Raw genomic sequence first — 25,105 nt, forward strand, 5'->3', positions numbered from 1 at the left:
GTCCAGGGAGAGGAAGGAGTGAGGACCTGGGCAAAAACCCCCATTTTGTAAAAAAAAAATAAATAAATAGAATAAAATAAAAGTGAGTTATTAAGCCCAAATGATTCAAGCAAAATCAGAAAAACCAACCCATGTTCTCCAGTGCTGCGTCCTGGTTAACCGGGTCTGTCTGCTCCTTTTAGCCCACCCTTCTGCAGCGTTCGCTGCTAGGTACGCGCCCCTTGAGATGCTCTTCTCCTCAGCTCTCCTCATCCTGTTAGTCTGCTTGTCCATCACTTTCATTCTTACAGGTTCTTCCTCTTCTCCTAGGCCTTCTTGTTCCTCCTGCTATGCTTCTCTTTCTGGGGAATCTCTTCGACACCTGCATCTTTGCCCACCCCACCACCAAGAGATCCCGTTTCCATTGTTTGATCTCATTCTGTCCTTCTCATTTCTATCCTATTGCATTCCTGACTTGTCTCTCGAAAGGCCTTATTAACCCTCAACATCTGCACAGCCTCTGGGTACACCAGCTCAGCATGACGTGAGCGCTGATGCATCACCACCTTTCTCCACTTCCCGACGAGCTGTTGGCTAAAGTATCACTGCCCTTCCAGCTGCTCTCGAGACGCTTCCCCCAGCCCCCCACCCCCGCCATGGTCTTAAAGCCATGGTCAGGGTGGGCATTCTGAGACTGGGGGCAGCACTCGCCCACGGAGCTGTCCAGGAAGCAGCAGAGAAGAAAATGAGGAATTCAGAGTGGGGGAAGGGGAGGGGCGGGGTCCCCTGTAAGGATGCTCAAGTTTCTTGTAGCAGGGCCTGGGTATATCCTTGGCTTTCTACGAAAACATCTTTATAAAAAGTTGCTGTAGTGCAGGGAGGGGAAGAAAGCCAGATTTCTTGAGCCAGGTTCATACTCAGCACGACTGGCACCCTTACCTTGAATGATGGCCAACAAGATGACAATGACGAAGAAGAAGAAGGTGATGTCAAAGACAATCCGATACATCTCATAGGGATCCCCAGCAGGGTCTTCGATTTCATCGCCGATGCCGCCTCCAGCTCTCACTCCCACGTACATGTGGAACAGGTAACACTGCAGAAGGGAAAGGCGCAGAGTTTTGTTTTTAGCAAGACAGATCATTCCCATATTCGATGAGCCCTGAGCCGGGAGAAGGCGGCTCTACAGTGACAACACTCCTGGTGCTGGCTCCCCCCACCACGCGCGCTGGTCCTTTAGTGGCTACAAAGATGGAAAGGTGGCTGTTAACATTTAGCCTTTCAAAGATCTTTTTTTGCTCAATTAAAGAAAAAGCAGGGCCTCCCCCGTGGCGCAGTGGTTGAGCGCTGGGTTGCAAAGCTGCCCGCAGCCTCTGCAGCGCCGGTTCGATCCCCGGCCACCAGAGGAGGGTCCCGCATGGCGCGCAGACCTCTCCTGCCGCCCGCTGCTCCCCTCAGCAGTGTACTTCGGTCCTTCTGCCTGCTCTGCTCCCCGCTCTGGCTCTGGTGGATTCTCTCACCCTCCCGCGCTTCTGACTGTACCCAGTGCTTGTATAAATAAATAAATAAATAAATAAATAAATAAATAAATAAATAAATATTTTTTTAAAAAAGAGAAAAAGCAGTTTCGGGCTGTTTGGTATTGTTAATGGACTTCATTAGAGGTGCCTGAGTTAGAAGGCCTGTAAGTCCCGACAAGTGTGGCAAGTGCCAGGCACTAGTTGCCCCTCGTTTCGCTGTTAAGTGCCAGCCTGGGCTTCAGGCCAGTGTCCAGCCTTTGGGGAAAGGCCCAAAGGCTTTTGGGAGGTCAGGGGCTGCTGCAGCGTCATGGGTGATAGACTTTCCTTCTCCCTGCGCTGCAGGTGTGGTGGAGATTGGCCTCTGGGCGGGGCACCCTCTACCTTGCCCCCTGACAGGTGGGTTAGATTCAGAAGGGAAGACAGTCTTAATGAGGAGTAGCTTGGAAGTCGGGGCAGCATGAACATGGGTGTGGGTGACACCAGGGCTACTGCTGTCGCAGGTGAGCCCTGGCCTGAGGAAGCATGATGAGGGCATTTTGACAAGAAATGTTAACCTGTTTTCCAGAGAAATCACCACTGCTGGGGTGGCCCCTGCCTCAGCAGTGCACTGTGATACCACAGCTGAGCTGGTCACGCTGTGCCCTGACCCCTTTGGGGTCTAGCCTGACAGGACCCCCGGACCTGATCCTGCCATAGGATCTTGTTTTAGACTAAGATAGCTGTCCTGGAAGAACATTCCCCAAATTCATGAGAGTCTGCTGCCAGTTCTTTGAGACAGAGAATCAAATCCTGACCATCCATCAGTCAGATATGGGTAATTCATTTTTACCACAGACAAATGCTGGTGAGTGATGACCATTCTGAGGTGGGTTTTCTTTCCAGTAGGCTTAGACCACTTGCCTGAAATCTATTTCCATCACTTCCTTCTAGAAGGACACATCTCCCTTTTGGGTGAGACATTGGTCTCCTCTGCTCTCTTGACTCTACTGCTCTCACTCAGGTCCTCAGGCCCCCACAGCCCTGCTTTCCTTGTGAGGTGGGCCAGGCGGCCCCGAGGGACTCACTGTCATCATGTCATCGCACTTCATGTCAGGCTCATCGTCATCTTCACTTTTGTTGTAGAACTTGCGGAAGAAGTTGAAAGCCACCACGGTGTAGAGATAAACCACCACGGCCAGGAGGCCAACGGTCAGGACCAACTGGAGGGAGGGGAAAGAGAAGGAAAAGTGGGTATTCTCCACCTTGGAAGGTTCGTGAGTGACTCCCAAGTAGGCAGGGAAGGGGAGGTGCAGCAGCGACATGGCTGTCACACTGGGGGTAGAGAAGCCTACAGAGAGAAATGGGTGACCGGGGAGCTATGGACAAAATTGTGCCCCCTTCATTCATGTTGACCCCCTAGCTCCCCAGTACCTCAGAATGTGATCTGAAATTAGGGATAGGGTCTTGAAAGAGGTAATGAAATAAGATGAGGCTATTTGGTAGGCCCTACTCCTGGCTGACTGATGATCTTATGAGGAGAGATCAGGGCACAGTTCGTGGCACCAGACAGCCGCACGCGCAAGGGACAGACGGAGTGAAAGTCAGCAAGAGAGCGGCCAACGACAAGCCATGGGGAGATGCCTCAGGGAAACCAAGTCTACTTGTACCTTCATCTGGAACTTCCAGCCTCCAAAACTGTGAGAAAATACATTTCTGTTAAGTCATCCAGTCTGCAGTATTTAGTTACGGCAGCCCAAGTGGATGAATCCCTGGGTACTGCACCAGGTGTGTGTGAACTACACGGATTTGGAGATTGAATAGTGAAGGAGCTGGGAGGGAGGTTGTCAATTTGTTTTATTTTTTAAACAAACGATAGTGACCTGAGGCTGTACAAGCAGCTTCTACTGTAAGGCTGCTGCTCAAGAGATTAAATTGTCTTTGGACTGGTAGTGGCTCCTCCACTATGCTCTTTCATAAATAACCGGGAACTGGGTAATTGTCACAGCTTTCAAGTTACTCTAAGACTCGTTGGTAGAGCAAAGTGACATTTTCCTTCACCAAGAAATTCGCCCAGGACCTTTGCAAGGGACATAGGATGTGCTTCTGGCCTGGCGGTAGGAGGGCCCATGAGTGAGACTCCGCAGGACCTGCTCCTCTGGCCTAGACTAGGGATTAGGGGCCGGGGCCGAGCCTGAGCTGAGAAAGTCAACAAGATAAAATCTTTGCCTTCAATTTGACACACAGAGGGGGGCGAGGTATGCGTGCTGAGTACCCGAAGGACCGTACTCAACTGTCCTGTAAGAGATGAACAGTTACTCAATTCAATGACTCTCAATAGCAGACCTTCCAGAAATCAGTTGTTTAGAAAAAGACAAAAAAGACCTGGGCACAGCGCTGCTCCTTGCCAGCTGGGTGAGCTTGGGTGAGACAGCTTCTCTGGGCCGTGGCTCATCTGCTCTGTCCTGTGAGCAAAACGTTTCCCTTTCAAGGTAGGTGCGAGCCTGTCACTCACTGTTGCCAGCACAGGCTGGACACAATTTTTATTTATTTATTTTTTTACATTCTTGCCTGGGTCTATTCAGCAAGTCCAGAGAAGAAATTCATCGTTTAAACTTATTGAAGGTACAATTTTGTGTAATGCCTTCAAGCCAAGTCAGTACAATTTGATGTTTCAGTGTGTGAGTAAAGGGGAAAAAACAGTTTTAAAAGAACATGCTGTGAAGGGAGGTTAGCCCGACCCTGGTCAATAAAGGGGGAAGAAGAGAACGGCTGTGGAAGTGGCCCACCACGAGCTGCACTTCGGGAAATGAGCCTTCTGGGATGAACTTCCCCGGATATACACAACACCTTTTCTCCCAGAAAGAAACAGACCACCTGTGTACTTGCTGCCCCGGTACCCGTCACTTGAGAACACCTGACTAATTTTTTTCTGCTGGTTGGAATCCATGTTAGATACATCTTTTAAAAATAAGACGATTTTTTATCGGTCTAGATCATAAAATGATCTCCACGGTCGAGTCAGTATATCCATTACCTCACGCTGTTGTCAGGAATGTGTGGAGAGAACACTTAAGATGTACTTTCTTGGCTCATTTCAAGTGTACAATACAGCATTTTAAACTATAATCACTGTATTGTACATTAGATTCTCAGATCACGTTCATCTTACACCTTGGGGTTTGTACGCACCCAGGTGTGACAATTCCATTGTGTGTATAGGCCAAATCGTCCTTAGCCACCCTCCCACCAACAGATCCTTTGGGAGTTTCATCTCGCAGCTCTGAGGAGTGACTGCTGCACAGGACAGGGGAGTGCAGAGAGCTTTATGAGACACTGATTTTTCTTCCTTTAGCTCCACCTCCAGCATTGGGTTTGCTCGACCATAAGGTAGTTGTATATTTAGTTTTTCGAGGAAATTCCATACTACTTTTCATAATGGCTTTACCAAGCTGGACATGGTTTAACTTCTACATAAAAATTCAGAGATACGGGCCTCCCCGGTGGCGCAGCGGTTGAGCGCTGGGTGCGAAGCTGCCCGTAGCTGCCCGTCAGCCTCTGCAGTGCCGGTTCAATCCCCGGCTGCTCCTGGCCACCGGAGGAGGGTCCCACATGGCGCGCAGACCCCTCCTGCCGCCCGCTGCTCCCCTCAGCAGTGTACTTCGGTCCTTCTGCCTGCTCTGCTCCCCGCTCTGGCTCTGGTGAATCCTCTCACCCTCCCGCGCTTCTGACTGTACCCAGTGCATGTATAAATAAATAAATAAATGTTTGAAAAAAAAAAAAAAAGAAAAATCTTTAAAATAAAATAAAAAATAATTCAGAGATATGTGAGAACCTGTCTCATTTACACTTAATAAGGAGTGAAATTCTGAGGAGTTCGAAGTAGTTACAGGAAGAGCCACAGAAGGTTCTCATCAAGGGACTGATCCTGACGATGCTGGAGAAGCCGGGCTGCATATTGATGAGATTGTGTAGAGCAGTGGCTACTAGAACGATGTATGTTAACGGAAAAGATACCCAGCTGTGTGTACCTGCATGTGTGCACAGGCTCTTAATTGGAGGTGCATGTCCTGGGGGGTATTTTTACTCTGTCTACTGAGAAGCCCGCAGGGAGTGTATCGGGTCCATGGAGGAAGAGGTAGAGGTCAAAAAGCTCTCCAAAGCGAGGCTGATCCGGCCATCACCTCCTGTCCTCCCCCTCGTCCCTGGCTGATCCAAATCTTCGGGATTTCTGAATCAGGGTCTCATACCTCCTAAAGATGATGGCTGCAATTATCATTTTAATTGGGTGCGATTTTGAAAAACAATTACGATGAGCTCAGGCGTCTGGCCAAGTATTATACACCAGGACCCATCCCTTCTTGTCTTACCCTAGTGTACCACCTGCCGTGGCCGCTCTCCACCCTCCGCTACCTGCCATGGCCACTCCCACTGTTCTGCATCAGTATAAAGCCAATACCTGTTTGCCGTTGTGCGTTACCGATGACAGAATGGTCCTCAGGGTCTTGAAGCCCATGGCGATGTCCAGCAGATGAGCAGCAAAGAAGAAGTTGTTGTAGTGACCCAGGACCGACATGGTGGTGTACCAGGCAAGGTAGAGAAAGGACTGTAAAGGGAAGAAACCCAGTGGCTTTTCAGACATTTGTGCCTCCTTTTGCACTGGTGAGAACCCTTTTTTCTCCTCGCTGGGTACAGGGTGAGGCTAGTGGGTACTTACATTGGAGGCACTATATAGACTGGCCTACGAATTGCCAAGGCCAACTCCAGGTGCCTTATACTTTTGCACAAGACAGGTGTCCACCCCAATGCCTTGAAGCTCTCTGTCTTTGAGAAACACCCCCTCTGAACATTTTCTTTACATTTATTTTTGTGTAGAAGAACTGGGGTATAGACCACATGTGCGGGGTGGGGGTGGGGTGTGTGTGTGTGTGTGTGTGTGTGTGTGTGTACTCACCAGAGACAGAGTGGGGAGCAGAACAGGCGGATCCACTGAAATACACTGCTGAGGGGAGCAGAGGGCGAGACAGGGAGGTCTGCTGTGTCATATGTGGGTTAGCTCCCTGGCTGGGGATCGAACTCAGACTGTTGCAGTGATAGCACTGGGACAATCCCTAGGCCATGGGAGAGGCCTATTCCCCTGAACCTTTCTGGGCATCCTCTGTAGCTTATTTCCCTGTGGCATCTAATGACCTCCCTAAATCTGGGGTGGAGAACCTTATTTTTCCAGTTGTACTTACATTGTCAGTAAAAACAACTCCCAGCTTCCAGACGTGGTACTTCATGTCGATGGAACTTAGCCTAAAGAGGAACAAATAATTTCAAAACTTATGTCAAGATTTAGTTAAGTGTTTTTCTTTTGTGTTTAATAATCTAAGCATGGCTCTGAGCTTAATCGAGTGTGTGTGTATGTGTGTGTGTCTGTGTTTGTGTGTGTGAACGCGTGTGCTCCAGGTGACTGAGAATGGTTAAATCACAGCCTGAAATTTTAATCTTTGTCTTTCAGCTCCATCAAGCACAAAAATGGATTGGCCTTTAAGTTTTTTTTTAAGAGCAGGCCTGTCCCAATATGTTAGAATCTAGAAGAAACACTAAGTCAGACCAGAGCCTGAGAAAACAGCTCTAGCACACCAAAGAAGGCTGGAAAAAAACAGAGTTCAGATTTTAATGCCTAAGCTCTGTACCATGACAGCAGAGAGGCCGCTTCAGCTTTGGTTTCTTCTACTGGGCTAAAGTCAAGGGCGTTTTTGTCCAAACCCAGGAGTTCAGCAATGCGCTCTGCTCCGTAGAGATCCCCGTACTTGTTGATCACCTAAAGCAGAGAGGATGCAGGGTGAGCTTGGGCGACAGGTCCCCATCTATGTCTTCCCCAGCTCCCAGGCCGCTCTGGGCTCTCCAAGGGGTTGATGAAAGACGTGATTCAAAAGGCAACAGGAAAGTAGAGAAAAATAATGCCCCGAGAAAACAGTGATAAAGACAATTCTGTGTAAACTGCTTCTCAAGCTCTATCTTTTGGGAGGGGAGAAAAAAATCTAGTGTGCAGAAAACAGGGACTGAGTTCATCCGTTTAAGGCACATGGTATAGGAATGAAGCCAAAAGGCTACAGACATTCATATAAAGTCTGTGGCTTTTCCTGAGAAGCCATTATAAAATTCACAAGTCATTCATGTTTGCGAGCAGGGAGCTTTAAGAAATGGATTGTATTTCTTTGGCGACCACGGGACACATTCCCCCGACAAGGCATACCTTTCTCTTTACAAACTTGTCCCAGTAGTTATTAGGAAAAGATCTGAAAAAGAGAGGAAAAAGGGAATTTAACATCAAGGCAGGCTCATTAAGAAACTTTGCAGCGTGTGTGTCCGGGTTTGTGATCTCTCTGGTTTTCGCCCTGCTCACTGAAGACTTCAAGACTTGATCGAAGTTCTTAGTGTTCCCACGACTTCGTGTTCACGTGTGAAACACCTGAATGGCCACTCGGCCTATTCTGTCTCAAAATTATGGTTACGAAGCAGGAATTGTGGTGATGGACAAACAGCAGCAGACAGGTGCTTATCGATCCTTTCTGTGGCAAAACTAGAAACAAAACTCTTTAAGCAACACCTGCATTCAACTTCCATTCACCAAGTCCCTGTTCCCTCTGTAACCAGGTAGGCGTTGGAGAGACGATGGTTGAAAATGTACACAGGTCCCTATTTTATGACCTTCCAGGCTGGGAATCACCTTTGATAAATTTAGTGGGTTTTGTTTTGTTTCATTTTAAGCAGACTCTTCTACTCGAGTGTTTTCCATGGAACTCAGGGTTGGGGGTTGCTTTCCTCAGGGAATTCCATCTCATGGGAATGATCTAATTCTCTAATGACCAAAAGGATGACCAAAAGGGGTCCCTTTTGGTCCCTAATCCCTTAAAGAGAACTCCTTTCTTCTGCCTGGTAGTTTGTATAAACGACTACAAATCATTTCTTAAAGACCCGTCACTTCCTGGTCTATGTTGGCCACAACTATTGGCCAACAAAATGATTTTGTTCCTCTCCAGAATGATCCTTTCTGGGAGAGTGCCTTGTGAAGCTAGAGTGCGTAATTCTCTCTTCTCATTTCCTTGAGTCATTCTCGTTGGCCCTGGATTCTAAAGAGTCCATGCAGGTTGGTCATGGTGGCCCCTATCCTGAGCAAATGCCGCTTCTTCCTCAGTAGAGTGACGATCTTAAAAATAATTCTTTTTCTGGCTAGTTAAAGCAATTTCTGTTTTAAACATTCAGTTGCCACTCAAAAGCAAAACAAATGCTGGGGTTACAGAACAAAATGATGAAAGATTTTATCTTCGGGGAACGGGAATAATTATCTTGACTTTGTACATTTTCCAGCTACTCGATATTTTTTTTGGACTGCATTTTAATCTAAAATAACAAAAACGAAGCCGGGCTTCCTCTGACGACAATGACATCTCCTTTCCATTAAATCCTTTATGCAAATAGTCTTTCACATAGGACTCAACCTCGGTCACATTTTGTCACAGTGGAAAATTCCACAAGTGATGCTGAGAGAGCCACTCTCGGCAAAATCTGCTCAGATATTACCTTGCTCTGAGTGATGTAAGCTCCTTGAAGGTGGAAACCGCTTTTAACTTGGTAATATCCTTAAAGTGTGGGTAGACAACAGGCCTTCAGAAGGGAAGTGCATAAATGAATGCTCAAGAAAAATATAAGATGCCCCATCTCTTTAGAATCCAGAAGATGCAATGAGACGCGGCTGCACACCCACCAGGCCGCGGTGTAACTGACAATAGCAGGTGCTGAGAAATAGGCAGAGGAGCAGGACTCCCGTATGCTGCTGGTGGAAATGTACATCAGAACCAATAGTTGCACATCCTACTATTTAATAAATTCCTTTCCTAGATCTCTACTCCCGAGAAACTTCCTTTACTTGGACACCAGGTTAAAGAATGTTCCCTGTAGCAAGACATTGGAAATTGTTTATCCATTTCCTCAAAGGTGGATGTTTCAACACGTTATAATATAGTCATGTCCTAGAAAATGCTGCAGTTTTGAGAATGACTAACTGTGGCTACATCAGTCTAGGTGAGTCCCCACAGAGAGCGTGGAACAAAATGGCAGGATGATACACAAACTCCATTTATGTGAAGTTCGAAAATAGTTAAAACGGAACAAAATGGAACAAGATCTATAGGGACACGTACGTACGTGTTAATGTTTTGAGCTACAGCATGTCCCACTACGTGTGCTAGGATGCCATTATTGTGGGGGAGAATGAAAAGTTCATTTATCTAAAAAGTTTCAAACGGCTAATCTATATATTTATGCATTTTCCTACTTAAGAACAATCGAGCCCCTTCACATATTTTGCAGATACCCTTGCTGGGACATGTTAGTGTCCTTGTCCTGTTCTTAGAATAAATTTCTAGAAACAAAAATGCCCTTTTGCTAGGACTTTAAAGCCACATCACCTCGCACCACAGAGAGACATCTAATAATTGTGGAAAACTAACCAAAGACTTAAATTATCTAAGAGTATCTGAAATTCCTGTGATACGGTGACAAAGCAGCAGAAACCAGGCACAGTGGCCTTCCTCATTTTTCCACCTGTGAGGAGATGGGCAGGCTTTTTTTTTTCCCTCTAAGAGAAAATATCTTCCCTTTCAAGACACTAGTTTAAAAATTTGCACTTGAGCCTCTGTGACCATCTTTGGACCAGGAGCAGCTTTCTGCTCCCAGAACTCAGGGCTGTTTCCAGACAAGCCATTCTAACTGACACAGCTGAGCTCAGCGGTCACCTTTGTTTACGTAGCTAGTACGATGTTTTTACTTTGCTTTTGCCACATTAATTTATCTTGCAACTCTCCGGAATACACTGTCATTAGAGCATCGCCCTGGCGAGTGGTGAGGGCTATTTTTTGGGGAAAAGCGAGAGAATGACTGAGTTTGAGGCCGACCAAGTGCCAGGTGCTGTGGCGAGCATGTGACATGGTTTCATTAATCCTTCCAGACCGCAGGCACTGGTGCTCTCAGCCCTCTATTACTGAAGAGGAAATTGAGGCTTAGAAGGCGTGATTACCTTTCCTGGTTCCCAGACAACTGAGTGTCAGAGCTGACTTGAATCTGCCTCTAGAATTGGTGCTCTTCCCACCACAGCAGTAATCACAGCACATGCCTCCCATGAAGGCAGGCTCAACTCTACAGGTCTTAACAGCCAGTCCAGATGGTCCTATTTTAACTACTCGTGCAACCGTCTAGTGGATTATTCTGTGAGCAATGCTGTTACCAACTGGCACCCTGCTAAAGGAGACCTCAGAGGCGGCGCTGTCGGGATTGCTGTGTTCCCATGGGAACTCCGGGGAAGCTCATTGGCTCCACCACCGTTGGCCAGTGAATCCCGTTGTGTGACTCAAACATGGAGATTTAGGGACGTCATCCTGTACTGGACTATCTATCCTTCATTCAACATGCTCAGCACTTTCTGAGAATAGCCTGTGTCCCTCAGGCATAAGTGCATGGAGATACATACAAGTGTTTGAGGGGCAATTGGTTAGATTACTGAAAAGGTGGGGGCGGGGGGGGTGAAGATCCAGAAGCCCAAGGAGGTTTATATTAATTGGTGTCCAAATTACTCCATTTACAGTAGAGATTCCTTTTGGAGGGGAACTTTGGGGGACACTTACGGTGTGTTGATTACCAAGCGGTCCCACTGCCCCTTGATGTCATCTTCAGATGGCTGTTCAGTAATGTACAGGCCGTCAAACTCCAGCTTTCTGGCAATTTCTTTTTCCCTTTTAAAAACCACCAAAGGGACCTAGAAATGGAAAGACACTGGTTGCTCAGAGAAGGCTGTCTGATTAAAGCACTCCTCTCAAGCATATCTCACAAGTTAGCCGTCCGACTTCAGGGCGCTGGATTCTTCGGGAACCGAGGTGTGGCTCCAAAGCCAAGCGGATCGCCTCTCATTCCTTTGGCTAAGATGACCCCCTCTCCAAAAGCTGATCTAATTTGTACCACTCTCTAAGGTTTGGGTTAAACAGTTGGTATGAATACAAATTGGACTCCGTCGTATATTCTAGTGGGGCTATGTATGGATGAGTCCCAGGGTCAAATGTGTTGAGATCGCTTAAGACCTCTAGGCTGGAGCTGAACTGAGATTTAGAAAAGACAATAAGCTATTCAAGAATAGATTAGAGAGCCGTAGGAATACTATGAAATCTTTCAACCCCTTTCAATGGCTAGGGTCATATTCCTCTCATGGCTTTGGAGTTTGGTTAATGAAACATAGTTTGATGGTTAGAATGATAGGATTCACTGGGCTCTATATTTGGTCTTAGGTTTTGAAGTTTACTTCCAGAGATTCTTTCTAAGAAGAGCTCCCGCCAGCTAGTAACACATTCATTTGTTCCCTACTATCACTCCCTGTTCTCTTATGGTTGTCATTCTAATTTTACCCTAGATGCAGTGGCATAGATATAAGACCTACAACCCAGGGGGTACACAGAAAAGGGCAGAAGAATAATCCACTTGCCCCAACCATCACTAGACACGCATGCGCTGCTAATATGGGAGGCAGTTGGTAAAGCCAGAGACTGTAGTGAAATCCCAGGAAATGAGAAGTCAGAGCAATAGTGGGGAGCAAACCCCACACCGGTGAATGATGTCCTGAACAAACTGCACCCCAGTGAGAGCTCAAGTGCCTTGGAATACAACTTCCCGTATGCCGTGACCTGGACTTCAGGAGCAGGGTTGCTGCTAGAAACGAGGGGTAGAGCTAGATGGCCATTTTTTGGGGGAGCCTTTTAGAAGGAACCAGGCACATGGGCTCACTTTTTTTCGTAGATGGATCTGCTGTAGAAGCAGCCACCCTACTGACCAGTGTCTGGGTGGCCTTTATGCCCCACCCACCAGTGCATGGGGGTAAAGTGGGGCGAGCACCTGACTGCAGGTGTGGGCCTCTGCCCGACCCTGGCATCTCCTGCAGCTACAACTCCATCTCACATCATCATCCGTTGGTCACTGAACTTCCCCCTCTCCCTCTATCCTGTTGGTTAGAATACCTTCATTACCTTCATGAATACATTCATTTATATATTTTGCTGCAGCATTTTGTTTGCATTTTGTTTGCGTTCATGGTGGCTGGATCCAGAACCACCAAGAGCGGTTCTGACCTGGTGACAGTTTTTAGACTCTCTGCCTGGTTACAGAAATAGCCGAAGAAGCTTAATTTAGACAGAGCCAGGGTTTCTCATTCAGCTGGAAGACACCGCTTACTTGGAATCATCCCTGAAACCTGCATCTCCAAACTGTTTCTTCCAGTAACTCTCTCGAACCTTATACTATCCATATGCCCCAGACTGTTCCTTTATGTCCAAGACAAAAGGACAGAATTTAGCAAATGCTCTGTAAAGAGTTACCTCTAGACTTTTTTGCTTTAAAACAATGAAGGAACAGAGAAAATAAAAGGCTGAAATATAGGCACGGCACACTGTGAGAAATCAATGGCCGCCATTAGTTAATGGATGGTGTGGGAGGGGAAGCAAGACAAAACTTCCCTGCCTAAAGTCTGCTGTGTTTTGAAAGGACTCTGGACAATAAGAATATCAAGTTTTAGAGCAGTACTGTTGGCTGGGATTTGAAGCATTTCCACTTACTCTTTGAGGAGAGTATTCCTTTATAAGTAGAACTTCCACATTTTTGTTCCCTAGATAGTGTCTCTCTCTGGCTTGGTGTCATCACTCTGTCTCTACCCCCTCCTGCAGGCTGAGTTCTAGGACAGTGAATGAAGGAAGAGTAACTGTTAGCTACTCTAGCCTTTACTACACCTGATGTTCTGAGAACTTTTACACATCTTAATTAAAATTTCCAGCAGCTTTTAGGGGCTGGTGGTATTACCATGATACTCTTTCACAGAAGAGAAAACAAGAATTGGGGAGGTTACATGGCAGAGTTGTGAGTTCACCCCAGGCAGCCTGGTTCCAAATCTGCTCTTTCATCATCGTGATGGAGTCCTTGTGTGGTTCAGGGCACATGGTAAGTTCAGCAGCACCACTGGACTTTGTTCATGGGGGAAGAGAGGGAAACGTAGGAATCTATTTTCTGGGCTCTTCCCAGGCGGAGGCTGGCTTACTATATAGCCAAGGAGACATGCTGCTTGAGAGGGAAAAACGTAATGGAAAAAAAAAATTATGATACAATGGAAACAGAGCTGGCCTTAGAACACCAAAGCAGAATGACTGAAGAAGGATGTCCCTGTAGTAGTGCTGGGACATGGCCCCAAAGAACCGCATCTCCTAGTACTCATGCCCTTAACGCAGTGCCCTGTGCAGCAGCGACTTGCTTGAACCAACAGAATGCCATGGAGATGACAGTGCCAGTTCTGGGTCTAAGCTTAAAGAAGGGCTGCTGGCAGCCTGAAACTTCCGTGCTCTTTTTTGGATATCCCAAGCCGTCACATGCAGGCAGTCCTGCTGTCCTGCCGGAGGCACCATGTGGAGAGGCCACACAGAAAGGGGGATGCTGTGCTGGGGGGAGCAGAGAGAGAGAGAATAAGTAAGAGGAAGAATGAAGTAGGAGGGAGGACCCAGCTGCCCCAGCTGCCCCCTTGTTAATATGCCAGCCACGAGCGCACCATCGTGGACAGGCTAGCACATTCTAGCTCCCAGAAGATTGCTGATGCAAGCATCTCAGAACTGGGGAACTGCTCCAGGGTCCCCAGTCAGATCACAGAAGCAGAGATAAAACAGCACTTTAAGCTACTAAGCTTTGGAGTGATTTATGCTACAGCAGGTAACTGCAACAGCACCTCAGGTTTACTTCTGATAACACGAACAGTTAAAATCCAGTAACTTTTGAAAGGGGAAAAGCACCTTTATAAAAATTTCAACATAGATTCAAAAGATCAGAAGCTCCTCTCATTACTGATGCCGCGTGGGGTTTATTAGATGGGACACCTAAAGCAAGACTTCTCAAGCCAGCGCGTGCCTGCACATCACCGGGGAGCATGCCGCACTGTAGATCTGCTTTAAAAGGCCAAGATGGGGCCTCCCCAGTGGTGCAGCGGTTGAGTGCCGCCCGCTGCTCCCCTCAGCAGTGTACTTCGTCAGTCTGCCTATTCTGTTCCCTGCTCTGGCTCTGGTGAATTCGCTCACCCTCCCACACTTCTGACTGTATCCAGTGCTTGTATAAATTAAAAAAAAAAAAAAGGCCAAGATGGATCAAGATTCTGTGGTTCTAATCAGCAACCAGGTGAGGCCCAGGCTGTGCTCCAGGAACTTTATTCTACCAGCAAAATCCTAGTGAACGAAGGGTTGGCTGTGTTCAAAACATGATGTTTCTTTCTCAAGGAGCTGGGTTAGACTCCGTGGCCAGCTACTCACCTTCAGGCAGTAATAGCCCACCACGCAGACGAGCGAGATGACGGTGTGGATGATGGCCAGGGCCCGCAAGGCTGGTGCCATGTAGCCTGTGCTCTCCTGCAGGACGAAGAACACCATGGCCTCTTCCTCTTCCTCCTCATTAAAGGAATTCCACAGGTTTGCAACGTCCTCTGTCTCTTCTTCTAAAGGTTCTTCAGTCACCTGGGCCGAGACACACACTCTCCTAAGACATCAGAAGGAGCCTCTGCCACCGGGCTCTCCCCACATGTGCTAAGCTGCTAACATGCTGTGCAAACAGTGACATGGCATGACTAGCTGAACAAAGGACATTTTGGGATAACTTACTGCTAAGAAGCCCTGGTATCGCTAGTAAATGCGAACATAATTTATAAGAGACAAAACAAAAAGCCCCCAAAAAATCAAAATGAGGGAAGTTTTGCTAGAGACACTATATCCCTATGCTCCCGGTGGGAGGCTCTGCAGTGCTGTGGTTTGAGTGTGCCACACATACATGTGCAGGTGCCCCCACGCATGTGCACATGCATATGCACACGCACACTCTTCCATTCTTTCTGAGATGCCATGAGCACTCAAGTCCTCAACTGCCATTCTTACACAGATGACTCCCCAGTCAACGCTTTCCAGACACATCCTGCAGCTCCGACTGTCTGCTGGATATCTCCGCCCGGATGGATGTTGTCTGCAATCATCTCAACCTTAGGAGATTTAAACGCAAGCTTTGCCACACTCTAGAGAGTCCCCTTTTTTCTTCTACGGGGAATACACAGCAATTAGTTTGCTGGGTGGAAGCTTGAGGTGCGTGAAAGAACCTTTAACAAGATTAGATTGGTGGGTTTAAATAGGAACGGAGAGAGGCAAGTGGTAGAAGAGCCAGTTAAGGACTATGTAAAGAACCCAGGACCTACCATTCATTAATTCACTCCACTAGCATTTATTATGTGCCAACAGTATACAAGACCCACTTACAAAAGTTCAAAATCTTCCATAGTTTTGATTAGTCCCTCTCTTATATCCAGAAAGCAACCCTGTTAATTCTTCCTTCATAATGGTTGTAACACATGGGCCATATGATGGCCCTGTTACCAACATATGATGGCCAACATATGATGGCTCTGTTACCTTACTCCTTAAGGAAAGAAGGGTTTTGTTATGCATTTTGAAATACATAGTAGTTCCTAGAATAGAGGGTAGCAAGAATCTAGAGTATCTCTAAGTATCGACTAGAACCAACCTGAATGACTGAAATAGCGCCCTAGCTGGCTTCCCTAGCAGGCAGTCTCTCCATACTTCCCCTAGCTGAAGACAGTGTTCTCTTTAGGTGTTAGAATTTTTGTTGAAGTCAAGAGCATAACTCGAGTTACAGTTTTCAAAGTATCATAGTTCGCAAATAGCCCCTGAATGAGTTATCACCTTGTAAAAGAGCAGGATGAAGTTGATAGCGAAGGCTACAAACAGAGCAAGGAACCTCAGGTTGTAGAAATTCCTGGCCAGGTAATGCTGCAAAGAAAAGGACAGGCAGAAGTAGGAGAGCTTTGAGGGGAAAAGAGACCCGCCCTCGCTCGCACAGGTCTTTTCTCATTACAAGTTCAGACACGGCTTTTTCCAACGACGAGTTACTCGTTGGCAACCACTCTTCCTGGCCTTCTCAAGACGTAGCTGGGGGGAATCTGAAAAGTTGATTTTTAATAAATTGCTTTGAATGATACTCAGAGGACCCCCGTTCTGACTTAGCACACAGGGAACCAAGTGTTAAATGTGCTCCTGGCAGAGACGGACATTCTGCTGTGGAAGTGCTGCGTGTGTGCGTGTGTGTGTGTGTGTGTGCATGCGCGCACACACGTGAGCACTCCACGAAGGAGGTTGTCTATTTGGAAGCTGAGTGATCTCGGCCCACCACTAACCCTGACGCTCGCAGTCTGGAGCAGGCCGACTGCCGGCTTTACGCCCTTTCTAAGCCACGGCCCAGGAGCCTCTGCTCTCTGTTCTCCCCTCTCGGTGGGCACCCATTGTCATTCTCACCCTCCCTGGAAAAGTCCACACTCGAGGACTGCAGTAGGACGGCAGCTGCTTGGGTTAAATTCTCAATCCCTCTCATCAGTGAAGCTGGGGAAGTTATGGGCTTGGCTGTCAGCAACTGGTCCTCAGTGGGCAATTTATCAGAGAAAGAATGTTAGAAGCTGTGCTAAGGGCGGAGTGCCTGTGCAATAAAGCAGCCTTGGAGTACCAGTGTGGGAACCTCAGCTAATAAAGGCATACTCTTCCTGCGCCCCACATGATCAAACTACGACTGAGCTTTGGGGCCGGGTTAAGTGTCCCCATCATGCATATAAAGAACCAGCTAGAAAGAGCGGTTCCTGCTTTCCTGAAGAGAGTACAGGCCAGGGGCCTGGGCAGAGGAGCAGGTGTGCTTGACTTTTACCAGGTTATTACCTTTTATTTCCTCCAACACAAAAGGAACAGAGAGATGAACCAGAAGAGGAGAGAGATGAGAAAGAGGAGGAAGCATAAACAATGAAATGGTGAAACACTCAGTGGCCACTTCTCTGAGGTCTGCTGGGCCCAAGGCCTGCGCTTAGAGAGGGGCCAGGGCGAGAGCACTTACCAGTAACTTGGTCTGATAGATTTCCAGTCCTTTAAAGAAATTGGCCATGAAAGCTTCAGGCTTCTCAATTTTCTGGCCATGTCGCCGTTTCTTCTTTTTTGCTTTGTCTGTCCACAGAGCCTTGGCTTGCTCCTCCTCTTTGGCTGTATCCTCCTTCTCCCCATCTTCCATGCTGGAGAAACAGACCCACTCAGCACAGGAGGACAGAGGGGCTTGTGGCCCAGACTAAGTTAAAAGGAAATCTGGGCTGAGTGGGGCGGGAGATCACTTATTTCTTGCAGGTGGGAACCTGAGGTATTTAGCACCCCACACTGCCTGGATGTCAGCTTTGTATTTAATGAGGACTACGACCAGTCTGATGAGTCACGGTCATAGGTGTATGTCAGTACGCAAATTTGTAGTCTCCTGAAAATAGGCTTAATAACATTTTTCCTCTTAGAAAACATGTACTTTATTTTCTAGGCTTTTGTGGGAATCAGGTATTGTACCTATTCTTGCAAGCATGTGGGAGGAACTAAATGAAAGATAAAAACAGAGCATGGGGCCTGGTATGTAGTAGATAATATTATCCTTCTCATCCCTGTCGTACAAAGTTGCTAAGTGTGGGTGTTGGGTGTACAAGATTATCCGAATGTGTTTATTGGATAGCCGGGGTACCAAACAAACAAACAAAAATGTATCCGGGTCTTGCACAATATCTATTTCTTCTAGTAATAGAAACTAGGTTTTCTCTTTACATAGGACAGTAGATGCTACGAGTAGACACTCTCTGGAAGTAGCCATCATGGCAATTAGAGTAGCTGTTACCAAGAACTTACTCTGCCTTCTCAGACTCAACTCTTCCTTCAGCTTCATGTGCTGCTTTCATCTCTGCCGCCTAGATAGAAATAACAGTCAGTTAGGGCTCCGCGGATAAATAAGCTCATGGGGCTGTGCCATGCCCCTGGCCATTTTCCTCTCCTGGGTCACAAGACCTTAAGTGCCATACGTGGCCTTCCACGCGTTTAGTTCACTGGACGAACCTGCTCCATAACTAGCCTTCTAAGGAACGTGTCAAGGCGAGGTGAGGGTCGCAGACCATCATGTTTGAACTCCACAGTGTCTACTGGAGACCACTTGGCAATGAGATGCCGAGGCAACTCCCTAAGTCTCAATCTCCGCAGACGCGGCAGACCTGGAATTGCAGGATCGGGGAACTCTCAGAAGAAGAGCTGGTATCTAGTACACTACTGGGGCCGAGGGACTGGGCTCAGTACACACGGCAAGATACAGCGGCCAGTCTCTTTCAAGGGTTAAAGCAAGACAGTAAGAAGTAAATTATGCTTACCTGTGCTTTCCTTTGCTTCTGCACTGTACTCTCTAGTGTAGGGGGTTCGTCCTTGCCAATCATCTCTGAGAGGTCACCCAAACCCACTTCGGGCCCGTGTTTTAAGCCACCTTCCTTCTTTGCGTGGAATCCAAAGAGATCTGACATAACATCCGCATCTCCCTTCTCACCCTTTATGAAGTGTACCAGTTCAGTTGTGACACCCGGCTCAGTCACTTCCGCTCTCTCAGCCTCCACTGCATCCTCATGGATACCAAATTGGGTTGGGTCAGGCATGTCCCCCAGGATCTTGGTCACCCTGATGTTCTTTGCCCCTTCTACCAGGCCCCCTCCAAACACTGTGCTCCAGAGGATCTGAAAGATTCCTCCCAAGATGGTGAAGAACAACTGGAAAAGCCCCACGAACAACATCCAGAAGAAAGAGAAGAACACCCTCACCAGCTCCTTCACAGTCATCTTTTTCACCTTCCGGTACTGCTTCCTGAGATTCTTCAGGGTTGCCTTCTTCAGAAAGTTGGCAACATTTCTCTTCATGGAGGCACAGGCCATGGCAAATGCAGAGACCGGCTCAAAAGATGAGTCTTCCTCCTCTTCAGCCTCCAGTTCTAATGTGTAAGAAGGGTCTTCATCTTCCTCCCTCTCCTCCTCCTCCGGCCTGTCGGCTGAATCGGATTCAGAGATCTGCGATGCTAGCTGCATTTCGAAGATGGTGTCCTCGCAGAAGTTCACAAACAGCTCCATCTTCTCTTGCTCTCCACCTTCATTGACGACATCAAAGATGAACTGTCTCTTAGATTCCTTCACCTGGGGCTTCTCCCATTGAGTTCGGCTGGATTCACTGATCTCAAAATAGACACGCTCGATTTTCTTGGCCCCGCCCATGATCTCAATGCGTCCTAGGTACGGCTCAAAGTAATTGAGCACGCTTTCTGCTGGGTCCAACAGACACTTAAGGCGAGAGTCATTCGGCATGTGTTCCGAAAGATTCGTCAACAACACGGCCACATTAAACCCTATGTCCTTGGCTGGCTCATGGAACCGGTCTACAAAATCCATGTAATTAAACATGTCATTCTCATCAGCTTCCGCACACGAGAGGAGAAAATCAATCTCTGACTGTATGTACTGTTTCTGCCCTTCCATGGCCTTCTGGAATTCTTTTTTGGAGATAATTCCTTTACCATCTGGGTCATACTCCTTGAAGGTGTCTGAGCTGGTTAAGTCTTTAAGTTTCAAGAACATGTCAAAGAATTTCAAGATCATTTCTACATTGGTAGATGACTCTACCAGGGTGTCAACCATCTGCTTGCCAATAGTTCCATTTACCACATTTCCTGTGAGGCAGGTTCAAAAAGACATACAAATACAATAAATAAACCCAAGCCATCACGACACTGGTCAGGTGGCTATCTTTAGAAGACCTATATGCCAAATCAGTCAGCTTTTTTTTTTCTGACTGTGATGATTTGGAAACGGGTAGGAGGGAGCAGCAAGCCATAAAGACTACACCACTAGGAGCCAAGGGGGAGAGAAACGACGGGAAGGAGTTTGGCCACACCAGCGCCCTTTATCTGGCCTGGGGCCTGGGAAGTGGTTTCGTTATCAGATTCTGGGGGACACATAGGGATAAGTGGTGCCCCTCTTATCCCCTTAGACCTCGAGGGTGCCCAACTAGATGGCTGGCATACACACTGGCAGCCAGATGTATTGAAAAGCAATGGGGAGAGGGAGAGGATAGGGAAGAGCAAAGCTTAGAGGTTTTCCCCAGTTCATTCTGGCTTTCCTATTGATATAAAATGAGTTGGTTTCAGGCTTTGTCCATCAGACCATGTGCCCCTCACTCATTTTTTTGTCTCTAAAAATTTGGTTCTCTAACCCATGTCATACGGCATCCATGATGTGCCAGAAGGATCATCTGCATGGTTAGTATGGTTAGTGCTTGGACCGATTACAGTTGTGTGAATGCCTAGTTATACCAAACAGCCCAACCTTCCAGGAGGGACAGAAGCATCACCACCATGTCCTGAAGGAGATCCAAGAGTTCCTTCAGCAGCTCGATCTGACTGGAATCCTAGAACAGAAACAGGAGATACCCCTGAGCTATCTGACACCTCAGCAAAGTACAGGGCAGCGAGCAAGAAGAGCCTGCTCTGGAAAGGTTAGGCGAAGGCTGCATCAGTCTCCGGAATGAGCTCCCTTCTCATTGGGGAGGCAGGTGTCTCATCGCTGCTGGTGGCCCGGGAGGTTCGCTGCAGCGGACTCATCCACAGGGCTCCTCCGCAGCTTCCTTTCATCGGAGCAATGTGGCAGACACAGCGGCTGTTGTCCAAACTACTGAACAACCCCATCCACCACAGAGCTGTTGGGTATCTTGAGTAGTTTGTGTTGTCCTGTTTTCTACTGGAGAGTCACCAGTGAGCTTTGGGGGAATACCATAGCAAGCCAATGAAGTTGTCAAAGTTATAATAATCACCGAGCGGGTTCTCCTTTCTTTCTGGAATAATCTAGGTTCTCCTGATTCTAGTTGGTGGTGATTGGGGTGCCACTGGTCCCTTAAAATGTTACATAACAGAGGCTATTTCCTCCAGATGGTTTTGAGACTAGTCTGTTTGGTTTCAGTTTCGGCATTGCAGACAGGGCACTGCCAAAGTGAGCTCTGTGTTTTGTACCTACATCCAGTATGAGGGTGCGAGTAAAAAAAAAAAAAAATGCATTGCGGGCCATGCTTTTGCACTCTCTCACAAATGTAGTTCTTTGCGTAGCCCTTCAAATTTCAGAGGGATTTTCCCCACCTTTGGTTTTTGTCACAGCTGTACATAAAATATCATAGCAGTGTAGACTATTAGAGCTGGATGAGGCCTCAGAGATCATCTTTTCTAAGCCCCAGTATTTTATAGATGATGAAACTCAAAACCAGAAAGGGAGAGTGACTTCCTGAAAGTCACCAGTGAGGAGGTGGCCGGGAGAGGCTCTGGTCTCCGGGGCCTCCGCACCACACCGCCCTGCTGGGCTGACAGAGGAGTGGACATGTTCCTGCCAAATTAGCAGCTCTCTCTCCCATTAGGCCAGAGTCAAAAGGGGAAAAACGAAAGGGTTCAGTAGCACATTCCAGAAGAGAGGAGGCAGATGTGACAGCCTTAAAAATTTTAGAGACACATTATTTAAATTAATACTGCAAATGTTACTCTCATCAGTCTGAAATACATCCTGAATTTCTCCCCCATGGGTTGTCATGGAGAGAGGCAATTGACTACCATACGCTACATTTATTTGTTCGTAATAAATGCTCTGAGCGATTCCGATTCGTCTTGCCAGAGAGATGGGGAGTGAAAAGGAAAGGCAGAGTCCGGGAGAGGGAGGAAGCAGAGGTATGAGAAAGGGGACGTGTGGGTTACAGAGACATGCAGACATTGCACACATCAGGGCTGTAGACAGTGTTTGGAAACCGACAGAACAGTGACGAGGAAGCAAAAAGGATTACCACCACCACAAGCAAGTGTTGAGGCAATTATGGAAAGGATAGGTTGGTGGGACACGAAGGAGGAAGCTGCATCCATGCAAAAGCCTTTCTGGGACCCCTGGAGCCATTCAGTCCTGTCCCCCATTTAGGCCCTCTGTTGTAAAAATGAGACCTCATCCTCACAACTTTTCCAGCCATTTGATCAAGCAGTCACATCTGAAATGGGTATACCAAGGGGAGGGGGCTGGCTGAGCATTTCACACCAACGACATGTTGGGGAACGGGCCACAGTACCTGGGAGAGTTTCATCTGCATGTTAGCAAAGACGTGGAGGAAGCCGACCACCGCGTCCCACAGCCTGCTGTGCGCCAGGCTCTGCTGGTTTCCAATGCAAGGGCCCTAGGGAAAGAGGACATCCTTATTTCACTTACACCCCGTGAGCTGGTCTGGAGCTTGCCCCAGGGTGGGCATCTGACACCCGCTTATTAGAAGCAGACAGCTTCTTCCAAACGTCACATACATATTTTCCTAGGGTATTAGTTCCCCTACCTCCAATCTTAAAACCCAGTGTCTAGGAAAAACCACCAGGGAGGGCCTCCCCTGGTGGCGCAGCGGTTGAGCGCTGGGCTGCGAAGCTGCCCGCAGCCTCTGCAGCACCAGTTCGATTCCCGGCCCCGGCGAGGGTCCCACATGGAGCGCAGACCTCTCCTGCTGTGACCGCTGCTCCCCTCAGCAGTGTACTTTGTCAGTCTGCCTGTTCTGTTCCCCGCTCTGGCTCTGGTGAATTCTATCACCCTCCTGCGCTTCTGATTGTACCCAGTGCTTGTATAAATAAATTAATTTATTAAAAAAAACCCAAGCCACCAGGGATTTCAGTCTGCTGATTTTCCAAGTTTTTCTTTTAGCCTGAGATGCATTCTTCAAGTAAAACCTTGCACTGAAGAACATTTTTTTCAAATCATGAAGTGCTCTGGTTGAAACAGGATTAAAGGGCACTCCAGCCCAGTCTCACCCACATTTTGGTCGGAGAGTGGGTTCCGTGGAGCACATGCTGAAGACTAGACCCTAGTGTCTCAGGCAGAGCTGTACGCACAAGGTTATGACCACATGGCTGTGCTCAGTGAAAAAGTTGGAATAAATTGCTAGTGTTGAATTACTCTTAGGATTTTTTTCTTTTTTGTTAATTATGTTCTTATTGTTAACCTGAACTTTAGGTTTAATACCATCCAGCTTTTCTGGAAATCAAACTCAGAGGAATAACAAGTACCAGTTTGCATTTTCTATGCTAATTACCATTCCAATTCTTGAAGAGCACTACTGAACTAACATTTATCTTTAACTCTTCCATATAGCTTTCATGTTTTCTACCCTGTAATCCAACACCAAATTATTCTTCAATAAGAAATTTCCAAAAAGAATTCTGACACAATTTTAAATAGATATCTTAACTAGTGAAAGCCTGGAGAGAATTCCCTGGGTAGAGGTGAGGAGGAAAACTAGCACCTGGATGTCTATTCCCTAGAAACCTCTAAATTCTTTTTGGAACAAAGTCTGTTGTCGAAACGAACTCACATTCAACAAAAATAAGCTTCTGCTTGACTTTTGGTGTAAGAGTGCTCCACAGGAAATTCTGAAGATAAAGGTTTGTGCAGAAAACAAATCAGATGCTTGCCAAATCTGTTCAATGATCTAGGATTTCTTCCAGTCAGTCACCTGCTCCTAGGTTTATCCAATGTTTTAACAATCTTTGAGTGACAAAGCTCGATCTCTCCCTTTCAAGTTAATAGCATTAATTTTATGCTTATTTTAGTAAGTGTGGCCTGAGGGTGTCAGTTGCATGATCATATGGCTCTTAAAAGAGGGACTTTGGGTTGTTTCTATATCTTATCTATTGTAAATAGTGCTGCAATAAACATAGGGGTGCAGGTATCCTTCTGAATAAATGTTTTTGTGTTCTTTAGATCCCTAGGAGTAGAATTGCTGGGTCATATGGTAGCTCCATTCTTAGAAGTTTGAGGAACCTCCATACAGCTTTTCATAGTGGTTGGATCAGTTTGCATTTTATTTTTTTTTTATATATTTTTTAAGATTTATTTTATTTATTTATTCATTTATACAAGCACTGGGTGCAGTCAGAAGCGCGGGAGGGTGAGAGAATTCACCAGAGCCAGAGCGGGGAGCAGAGCAGGCAGACTGACAAAGTACACTGCTGAGGGGAGCAGCGGGCGTGGCAGGAGAGGTCTGTCGCGCCATGTGGGACCCTCGCCCGGTGGCCGGGGACCCAACCGGCACTGCAGAGGCTGCTGGCAGCTTCGCAGCCCAGCGCTCAACCGCTGCACCACCAGGGGAGGTCCCAGTTTGCATTTTAGATGACTGGATCAAGAAGATGTGGTACATATACACAATGGAATACTACTCAGCAATCAAAAAGATAAACTCATGCCATTTGCAGCAACATGGATGGAGCTGGAAGGGAGTATGCTCAGTGAAATAAGCCAGAAGGGAAAAGAAAAATATCGGATGGTTTCACTTACAGGAGGAATATAGGGGAGCCAAATAAGGGATCAGGAAAAAAATAAAATTAACAGGCAACTATAAATCAGAGACATTCGGCAGGGAGAGGGATCAAAACAGGGGAGGGAAGAGCACAAGGGACTTTGATGATGGTGCACAGATGAACTGGTGATGGGAATTTTATGGGGACCATGCCTGAGATGAAAAAGCAAACATTATAAATAAATTTTAAAAAAGAACTATGATATGGCTACTGATTTTATAGCAAACTGTGTCTGCATACATCCTCTACTTCTTTTCACAGTAGTTAAAGCACTGCAGAGAATGAACATAGGATAT

The 25,105-nt window shown here is 47.0% G+C and overlaps 1 protein-coding gene across 2 annotated transcripts in view; it reads right to left on the reverse strand.

The window, feature by feature from the left end:
* The window catches only part of RYR3 (ryanodine receptor 3), a gene marked incomplete at both ends in the record, with an annotated part of 506,236 nt that overhangs the window by 4,847 nt on the left and 476,284 nt on the right, over positions 1–25,105 (reverse strand). For both annotated transcript variants that reach the window (XM_084241349.1, XM_084241348.1), the window contains 14 exons: positions 919–1,075; positions 2,564–2,698; positions 5,935–6,081; positions 6,713–6,773; positions 7,157–7,284; positions 7,720–7,762; positions 11,147–11,277; positions 14,843–15,043; positions 16,274–16,360; positions 17,466–17,637; positions 18,284–18,342; positions 18,793–20,126; positions 20,782–20,863; positions 22,547–22,651. In XM_084241349.1, coding sequence (XP_084097475.1) covers positions 919–1,075; positions 2,564–2,698; positions 5,935–6,081; positions 6,713–6,773; positions 7,157–7,284; positions 7,720–7,762; positions 11,147–11,277; positions 14,843–15,043; positions 16,274–16,360; positions 17,466–17,637; positions 18,284–18,342; positions 18,793–20,126; positions 20,782–20,863; positions 22,547–22,651 — 2,842 coding nt within the window. The remainder of the gene's footprint in view (positions 1–918; positions 1,076–2,563; positions 2,699–5,934; positions 6,082–6,712; positions 6,774–7,156; positions 7,285–7,719; positions 7,763–11,146; positions 11,278–14,842; positions 15,044–16,273; positions 16,361–17,465; positions 17,638–18,283; positions 18,343–18,792; positions 20,127–20,781; positions 20,864–22,546; positions 22,652–25,105) is intronic.

Source organism: Talpa europaea (assembly GCF_964194135.1).
Source record: "Talpa europaea genome assembly, chromosome: 8".
In the NCBI taxonomy this organism is placed as follows: Eukaryota; Metazoa; Chordata; class Mammalia; order Eulipotyphla; family Talpidae; genus Talpa; species Talpa europaea.